General features: G+C 37.6%; 1 protein-coding gene and 1 pseudogene across 2 annotated transcripts; both read left to right on the top strand.

Annotated features, from left to right (window-relative positions):
* Window positions 1-1,785: 1,785 nt before the first annotated feature.
* LOC107712246 (complement factor H-related protein 3-like) lies at window positions 1,786-3,694 on the top strand. 2 transcript variants are annotated; one of them, XM_016517432.1, is made up of 4 exons: window positions 2,089-2,260; window positions 2,473-2,649; window positions 3,172-3,357; window positions 3,496-3,694. In XM_016517432.1, exons 1-4 carry the CDS (start codon window positions 2,221-2,223, stop codon window positions 3,684-3,686), a joined length of 594 nt encoding a protein of 197 aa, XP_016372918.1. In that variant the 5' UTR covers window positions 2,089-2,220; the 3' UTR covers window positions 3,687-3,694. The 2 variants fall into 2 exon arrangements, with proteins under 2 accessions (XP_016372925.1, XP_016372918.1); XM_016517439.1 differs by lacking the exons at window positions 2,473-2,649; window positions 3,496-3,694 and adding an exon at window positions 1,786-2,008 and having other exon boundaries at window positions 2,088-2,260; window positions 3,172-3,253.
* An 883-nt stretch (window positions 3,695-4,577) lies between these two features.
* Window positions 4,578-9,608, top strand: part of LOC107712237 (complement factor H-related protein 1-like) — a 5,752-nt pseudogene continuing 721 nt past the window's right edge.

The following is a 9,608-nucleotide window of genomic DNA, read 5'->3' as shown; positions in this document are numbered from 1 at the left end:
AAGTTATGAACTAGTAATATGGCAGCGGGTTTCGCATGAATAAACACCAATCAGATTTTCTTCAGAAAATCAGAGTAATCCAAATCTATTTAACCCTCTGGGATATCGTGATTTATAAATGACACTAAGAAAATTGCATTTAAAATTCAATATTGATGTTCAACCAACAAAAATTTACTTCTGTAATTAATTTCTGTAATTACATTTATAGTTATACTGTTGACCCATCCCTTACATTTTTACCCACCCTTCAACCTACCCATACCACCAAACCTGTTCCTAACCTTACCCGTATCCCACCTCAGTAGCAGCAAAACTGTTTTGCAATACTATATGAACACAATAAGAACATTGTACTTATTTTTTGATGTAAGTACATAGCAATTAAGGCCACTTAATACAAAGTGGGACTTAATAAGTTATAAAAAATATAATTGTACATCCAAATGTGTTTTCTAAAGTTTTTTGTCATTTTTAATGCACTTTTATAAAATTATAAAAACAGAGACCAACAAATCTGAGCGTCATGCATAACTGACAAAGTCCTATTATGTGATGCATCTTTTGTGTAGCTGGCACTATTGACCAGCATTGGCGGGCAGTATAATAGCCTTTATGCATGTGTTTTTTTGGTTCATTTTTGTAAGATTTTTGGAAGATGGAGAGACAAATCTGTACTTATTTCAGAAAGTATTGATGATAGTGATATGAGTGCATCAGAAAATCAGGTTGTAGTAATAAAAAAAGTTGTTGAGGGCCAAGGAGGACCAACATCTACTTATGTGTGGGATGTGTGGGGTACACTGAAAAAGAAGAGTCTTGTTGATTTTCACATGTGCTACGATAATTGATTTGAAATTCCAAGATGAAACACAATGCTAAAGTTGTTTTAATGCTTCTGAAATGCTAAGACATGAGCTGCGTCCGAAATCGCATAGTTATATGTAAAATATAAAGTCAATTATTTTTTAAGCTGTAAATTCACAATTAGTCCTATAGAGGGAATAATATAATATACTGTAATATATTATATTATTGAAAAATATAATATCAGCCCAGAAAATAAGTTAAAGACTTTGTTTTTCATCTCCCAGTGTGAACCAGCAACTCATCAGAAACTTTCAGAAACGCTTCAACTGAATGTCATTTTCTTTAAGCACATTAATAATAAGTATTTCATTAATAACATGTTCTATGGTTCAGCAGCATAAAAAAGACATCTGGCTAATACTGAGATTTGTTAATGCCACATTTTCTTGGTGACAACAGTCTAAAAATAAAATGTGGCCCAAGACCAAACATGAACCATGAGAATGCAGATACAAAATAAAAAATTAATACGATACAGGGAATACAATACAATTCTGGGAAAACAGCAAAAATACTGATGACTCATTCTGTGCTGTACAATTTTTGGTCCAATCAAATGCTCTGTAGAATTAAAATCAATTTAGTATTTTAGTGCAATTGTGCTATACACTCCTTCCCATAAGACACCAGATTTAGTTAAATTAATAGTAGATTTTTTTTATCCTTCAGACTTTCTTGTTCTTAAAGGGTGATGTTATGTCCTCAGTATTAAGAAATCAAGAGGTAACAAACAGGTCTGATGCTATTCAGAAAAAAAGAAAGAAAGAAAAAACAGAAAAAGAAATTCAGATTTTTTTTTTAAATGACAGAAAACACATTTTAGTTGGTTCACTTCAACTAAAATGTTTACCTAAACACTGTGTAAACATCTTAAAACCAAAAACCTTCATACATAATTGGCCTGTGTTAACACTTAAATACAACATAATTATGTCTTGTACAGCAGTAACCTGTGAGCTGAAGTCAACCACATTTGGAGTAAAAAAGATCAACCCATATGGAAAGACTATTTTCAGAGCTGGAGAAAGTGTGGAGATAACCTGCTCTGAAAAATACTGGTTCTTTGGTACAAAAGTAACGAGCAGATCATTTACATGCAAAGATAATGGAGAGTGGGACTATGAGCCTGTTTGTGCAGTTAAGATTATGGAGAAACATTTCTGAATTTGGTGATGAATTTATTGCATGTAATTAAAAGCATGTGAATCTTGTTTCAGAGATTACATGTGAAACTCCACATGACCAGCATGTGTATTACCCATCCTATTCCTTCAGTGGAGATAAGAAACTGGGAGCAATAAAATCGTACAGTTGTGAAACTGGATATCGTAAAACAGCAGAAGAGGCCACATGTACACGAGACGGATGGACACCAAACCACTGTGTGCTGGTATGTTCTGCTTAAAATCTTTGTATTAAAATCTTTGCTACTAACATAATATAGATTTTAAGATTGTTGATTTGGTGGTATGGTACAGTTTATTGACATGTTGCCTCTAATTCCATTGAATGTCGTGAAACAATAATTTTTGCAGTATCCAATCAAATTATTATGTATCTGTGCATTGATGAATTGTAATTAGTATGATGGATGTTTTACAGAAATGTGTGCAGCACCTAACATTCCAAATGCAGATATTGTTCGAGGTCAGAGACAAAAATACGGAATCAATTCAAGAATACAATATAAATGTCATCGTGGATTTGAACCAGAGGAGCCTTTTGAAATCACCTGTGATTACCAGGGCCAGTGGACAGGCTTACGTGAGCAATGCACTGGTATGTTTCTGCTATTAAATGTTACAAATTTTGCAAAAATAGAGATGATGCTACTTTATGGTGGACAAACCTGAAGCATGAACAAACCTGAATTTATCCAAAGATATTAGCAAGCTAAATTTAAAAGAATGAATCTGAATCCACTCAGTCTCACATATATTTTCTTAATTTTCATAATTTTTGGCACATTTTACATAGTCAATACATTTTTACATTTTTACATTTTGCACTTGTTCTATTAGCAGAATGTCACAAAACAAATGAGAATTTATTGATGCTGTTGAATGAGACATATTTGTACAACAACAAAGAAATTCTGAGAAACAAGTGCATTGAGCTATACAATGAAATTCTGGAAAGACAATGCAACACAAGCATCACTTTTGCTCATATTATAATATGTGCGCCAATTGGCACATAAATACGCACGCAAGTTTCTCTTGACATGGTCCAATTCTGCAGAAAAAAAAGGTAATCTGACTAATATTAAAATTTACTAATGCCACATTTTCTTGATGACAGTCTCAGAGAAATGTGGACCACCACCAGGCGTGAACGATGCAGATACACTAGAAATAACAAAAAAGGAATACAATACAGGGGAGAGAGTTGAATACAGCTGCTTTAATAAATACACATTGGATCGACCTTTCTCCAAATACTTCACCTGTGAGCAAGGAGAATGGAGAGGGAAGATTAGGTGTTTAAGTAAGTATGAACACGCTTCACCATATATATCATATAAACACATCATGATGTAGTCTTGTAGTTGAAGTTGTAGGTTGTGATGATTAGTTAATGAATGTATATTGTGACACTGATAGTGACATGCTGGGTTTATTTCAGAGCCCTGTACAGTGACGGTAGAGGAAATGGAAAGAAGACGTATAGAGTTGGCCTATGCTGATCGACAAAAGATGTTCGCACCACATGATGATCACATCAGATTTATGTGTCAGAGGGGCAAAGTTTCAGGAGGTGTTCCCCTAAGACAAAAGTGTAATGATGGAGTGGTGACTTTACCTGAGTGTGAGTGACAGTGGGAATAAAGAATAAGTGCAGCATCACCTGCACTAAGTAAAAACAAATGGAGTGAATCAAAATTTTAAAAAATTCCCAAATCATTTTATGTGTTTTGGATTTCTTGCAAGAAAAAACAAACAAACAAAAACCTAAATAAATACTAAATGTAAAATTCTCAATATGTGCATGTATGAAAATTATGTTAACCATTTTAACTCTACATTTTTCCGTGATACTGCAAGTCAGTGCACTCATTGAACAGCCCAATGAAACATTTATAATGTGAATCAGTTACTAATTTATAGTTTAGAGAGTGAAACTGGAATGAAACAGCTCTGGTCAGATGAGTATTTACACCAGCCATGTAAAATGTTCACATTTATTCAAGACAATTTACACGTAATTTCTAGTTGACATGTCTGAGTAAACTAAATCAACTCTTTTTAGACTCTTCAAACCCTGTAGTATATGTTGTTCACAGATGTTACCAATGGAATCAAATAGATTAAATTGCATAACTTTAGCTAATATTAGCACACAAACAAGGACAAAGCAACAGAGTCACCCAGGCACAAAAGCCCTGTTTTTTTATTATCAAGTCCTGTTTGGTGGGGCGGAGGGAAGGAGACTTCACAAATTCATATCACAAATGCTAAATTGTGTTTATAACTACATCTTTTGGAAAACAGGTCATCAGAGTTTTTCATCAGCACTAATTTATGTTTAACGGTAAAGAAATCTTTGCATTGATTCGTGTTAAATAAGGAAAGTGAATCAGTCTTTAAATACAAAATATTTGGTAGGTGATTCAGTCGATACTCTGTAAACTGCACTAAGCCATCTGCTATGTTTTACAGCTTAAAATGAAATATTGTCAAATATTTCTCTTTCTTCAATTAATGATCATGGATGTCTCAACAAAAGGTAACACAATGAAACAAATTAGCTAAAGCAGATTTAAACATCAAGAAATCTTATACAAATACATTTTTGTGTAAAACAACTGATAATTTATCATGCTTGTCTGAATACAGTGGTTGTTGCTTGTTTTCCATTAAAGCATGGAGGGCTGTGCGATTTGGGGCAAAATATATATAATTGCGATTTTTTTTTGACAGATATTGCGATTGCGATTTTAAATTTGCAAAGTCAAGCTTCAGCTCAGTATTGTCAAAAATGTGCAGCACAGTATGGACTTCATTACCCTGCTGAAAAAAAACAATAGAAACCATCACAGAATTGTTATAGTTTCCATTAAACCATTACAAAATTCCTTTTTGTTTTGGGCATTATTCCAATAGGAATTACTGTTGTTCTATTGGTTGCCATCTGCCAGATTACCTCCCACCAATAGAATCCATCAAATAGACACCATTATAGTTTACATTAAAACCAATACAATTCCCATTATAACCCTGAAATCCATAAAATTTTTTATTGTGTTTTGGGAGGGGTTCTATTGTTTTATTGTTTTTTTTTTCAGCAGGCAAGATTATAATGGATTTTTTTATTGGGAAAAAAATCGTTTTCATTTTACTACTGTAAAGTAATCTTGCAATAGATGAAAAGCACTAGAAAAGTTCACATACCAAAGAATTGAACGAACTTGGTATGCACCACAATACAGTACAGTAAAAAATTTTATAAAAAAAGTAAATTTAGCATCCTCTGCACATTTCGCCAAATTTCATTACAGTATACAGTACTATAGCAGTTTCTTGGTCTCCTGACACAAGACTAGCTATATCTCTAGGCAGTCATTTCTCAGTTCTGCAAAAATGCAGTACACATAAAAAATTTGACAGTCACACGCTTGAAGGTGTACAACGTGCTACAGTTTACTGTACATATAGAATAGTTACATTTCCATTATCTAATGTACTGGTACTGTAGTTATACTGTATGTGTAAGTATAAACCCCCTGTAGATGATTGGCTCAGCTCTCTCCTCTCTCCGTTGTTAGCATGCAGAGATTCTGATTGGTGTGTCATCAGTTTTGCTACCTAATGTTTAACTTACTTTTTGTTAAACTTTTTGAGAAATGTGTCTTTGTTTTGAAAACGTCTCAGGTTACGTATGTAACCATGGTTCCCTGAGTAGGGAACGAGGCACTGCGTTCTCTAGGGGTCGCTATGGGGGAACGCCTCGTCGTGACCCATGTCTGAAGCATACATTGAAAAAACACCAACAACACATTGGCCGGCGACAGCCATGACATCACTACTGGTGCGACTATAGTATATTTATATAAATATATATATTTAGAAATGGATCGTACTCACCCACCATGGTTCCCGAGACAAGGCGTCAGCGCTTTTGTCTGGATCACATCCCTTAGGTCTTGCCTACCTCCCTTTGACCCGCGATTCCTCCTTCCCCTACCGGAGGAGCGCGAGTCGCGACACTAGCCTTCTGTGCTCGTCTCTGATCCTCAAACCGAGATGGGCCAGGACCCCTGGGTTGTTCGGGCTCAGACCTGGACCTTCGTGGAATAAAGGATTTGAAGGCCGCTGAGCGCGCCTTCGCATCCCTGAACTTCTTGGCCACCGTCTCAACGGAGGTACCAAAAAGTTCAGAGGGCAAAACCAGGACATCGAGAAGAAAACCCCTTTCTTTCTTCCCGATGTCAGCCAGGTTTACCCACAGCTGCCTCTCCGTTACTACCATCGCCGCCATAGATCTGCCCATGGCAGAGGCAGCCTGCTTAGTAGCACGGAGAGCAAGATCCGTGGTGCGGCGCAACTCAGCCATCTCATCAGAAGAAAGGCCCTCGCCTTTATCCAGGTCTTTCAGCAGGTCAGCCTGGTATGCCTGGAGCACCGCCATAGTGTGCAGCGAAGCAACAGCCTGACCTGCTGCTGCGTATGCCCTGCCATTCAAGCGAGATGTAATCTGAAGGGACTTGGATGGCAAGGAGGGAGTTTTGAGAGAAGATGTCTTACCCATAGAGAGATAGCTGGCTCGCGTCTCTTCTACCGGGGGCATCATCTCATAGCCGTTTTCGCACATCGTCTCGATGTTGGCATAACTGGTATGCTGAAACCGATGGATGCGTGAGGAAAACGGCCTCTTCCATTCCTTCTCGATCTCAGTATGGAGATCAGGAAGGAAAGGAAGGCTCACCTGAGCTGGAGGGCTATGGCCAGAAAGATAATGTTCATCGAGACGACCTCGCGACGCCACTTCCTTAGTCCGCTTCCACGGCAAGTCAAGCCTCGCCGTGGCACGATCCATAACTTCCAAGAGCTCATCATACGCAGGGCAGGAGGATTGGGAAGGCACAGCTTTTTCTTAGGGTGGCAGTTGCCACCCCGGTAGATCCGCCCCTGCAGAGATGGATGACACTGCAATGACTAGTATTTCTTCTTTCTCTAGATGTAACATGTCCTCTAAACACAACAGAGAACATCAAAATTAAACGATTTCCTGATCTTGAGGGTCCAGCCAAACCTGAATATAATTTAAAATTTTTAATGCAATGGACAAGGACTGATTTTAAAAGGACAGAGAGAAATCACCTGCCAGTCAAACGGAGAATGGAGCAGCCCTTTTCCTAAATGCGAAAGTAAGGACATACAAAGTAAAACCTTTTGATTGGTTAAGTTAAGTTTTAATGTGAAGGAACCAGATTTTCTGTTCTTTAGAGGCAGCGTGTGTTGTAAACCTCCCAGGGAATATGATCATAGAGTCTGAGGTTTCAATCATACCTGGACACACATTAAAATTTAATGTAATGGACAAGGTTTGATTTTTAAAGGACAGTGCAAAATCACCTGCCAGTCAAATGGAGAATGGAGCAGCCCATTTCCAAAATGTGAAGGTAAGGCCACAGAGGGAAAATACCTTTAACTAAAAATTATATAAAGAAATCAGCGGTTCAACTTATCTTCTTAAGCATTTTATTAAAGGCCTCTCACAGCGCATTGCATTGATAATGTATTTTATAGTTTAACACCATTGAAAATACATCTTGCTAATATCGAGACTCATTAATGAAACACTGGCTTACAGTTTAGTTAATACTGTTTAAAATGAATAAAAATCAAGAAAAATGTATTTGCCTTCAGTGAGAACTGAATGTGGGCCACCACCACACCAGGAAAATGCAGACACAGTAGAAATGCCAAAAAATGAATATAGTTATGGGGAGAAAGTCAAATACATGTGCTATAATAAATTTACAATGGAAGGCTCCCCCTACTTGACCTGTGTGCAAGGCAAATGGAGAGGATACTTTACGTGTTTAAGTATGAACACTTACCTGTTTTGTATGTCTTATTCTTGAAGTTTAAATTGTAGATTGTGCGGATTAATTAATTAATGTATATATTGTAACATTTACATGTTTGGATTGTTTCAGAGCCCTGTATAGTGACGGTGGAGGAAATGGATAAAAGGGGTATAGAGTTGCAGTGGGGTGGACGACAAAAAATATTCTCACCACACAAGGATATAATCTCCTTTGCATGTCAGACAGGCAAATATTTAAAAGATGAAACTACCTTAAAGGGGTCATATGATGCGATATTATTTTTTCCTTTCTCTTTGGAGTGTTACAAGCTCTTGGTGCATAAATAAGATCTGTAAAGATCTTTTATAAACTTTATAAAAGTTAAGACTTGTCCACGCCCTCCTAAAACGCCTCGTTTAAACACGCCCCCAAATGTCTACGTCTCTGTGGGAAGATTTGCATAACACCGCCCAAATGTTCACGCAAAGAAAGAAGGCGTAACTTTTTCGTCATGCCTAGAGCTGATCCGTGCTGGTAGCTGAGGAAATACATCAACTTCGCTCTGTGGATCACCGGACCGACCGTGGACGAAGCGGAGTCCAGGCCGGGAAACAATAATGTACAGTATGTGGAAAATAATGTTTTTTGAACCTTAAACCGCATTAAACACATTTCATTACATCAAATACACAAAATAATGTTCTTTTTAGCAACGTCATATGACCCCTTTAAGACAAACTTGTACAAATGCAATGATGCTTCTGCCTCGGTGTGCATGATATCAACACTTCATTAAAGGGGAGGTTGATTGCGATTTCACTTTTTTAACGTTAGCTAGTGTGTAATGTTGCTGTTTGAGCATAAACAATAACGGCTGGTAGGGACTACAACAAGTAACAAAGCCAGATGCCCTCGGGAAAAAGCAGCAAAGGGGGCGAGGCCATGCTGCACTGTTCTAGAGAACTAGGTGCACGTAAAAATCTATTTATATATGAATCGTGATTCTGTCTTCTAACGATTCTAATGGATTCACAAGTTTCAAAATCAATGTTCTAAAGCAGCGGCTCTTAATACTGTTCCTCGCCTTCCCCTGATCTGCACACCTCTCTCTCTCTCTCATTCAGCTCAGCTCCAACAATGAACTGTTCCAATTATACACTTATTTTCACATAGCTATGAGAAGCGTTAAACATGGATTAAAAGCCGTTCTTGCACAGGTTCTGCACGATCCTCTTCAATAATATCCTCTGCTTCTCAATCAGGCTCAAACTGATAAGCGATATTAATGACGCTGTTGTTTACAATACAACCAGACGCTGAGGTGAGGGGCGGGACGTTTAGAAACGCACTAGAGGCGGTTTAGCCAATCACAACACCCTGGGCTAGCTAACCAATCAGAGCCCATCGCCTATTTATGAGGGCGGGGCTTCATAAAAGCAGGATCAGCAAGTTTCTCAGAGAAGGGACAGAAGCGGTGTGGAATAAAGGTAAATTATCTGAAAAATAATGTGTGTTTTTTTTTAAACGAAGCATTAACACATGTTAGACTGCACCCCATAAACACAATCAAGCCTAGAAAAAAGCCAGTGAACCACCCCTTTAAATCAATCATTCAAATGGCTGATTCATTCAGTGAGGAATAAAGCGAATCATTCAATACGAAAGGCTGCTGTGTTGCTTGTAGAGGACACTGTTCTGCTGTGGC

This window comes from Sinocyclocheilus rhinocerous, unplaced genomic scaffold (genome assembly GCF_001515625.1).
Source record: "Sinocyclocheilus rhinocerous isolate Xijiao unplaced genomic scaffold, SAMN03320098_v1.1 scaffold2538, whole genome shotgun sequence".
Taxonomy (NCBI): domain Eukaryota; kingdom Metazoa; phylum Chordata; class Actinopteri; order Cypriniformes; family Cyprinidae; genus Sinocyclocheilus; species Sinocyclocheilus rhinocerous.
Note: the sequence above shows the minus strand (reverse complement) of the source record. Positions and strands in the feature narration are given on the sequence as shown.

Bases quoted from the DNA above. Each gene is read 5' to 3' on its own strand.
- LOC107712246 (XM_016517432.1), top strand. From the start codon at position 2,221: ATGTACACGAGACGGATGGACACCAAACCACTGTGTGCTG. The intron at 2,261-2,472 runs GTATGTTCTGCT...GATGTTTTACAG, and splicing joins CACCAAACCACTGTGTGCTG to AAATGTGTGCAGCACCTAAC. The intron at 3,358-3,495 runs GTAAGTATGAAC...GGTTTATTTCAG, and splicing joins AGGGAAGATTAGGTGTTTAA to AGCCCTGTACAGTGACGGTA.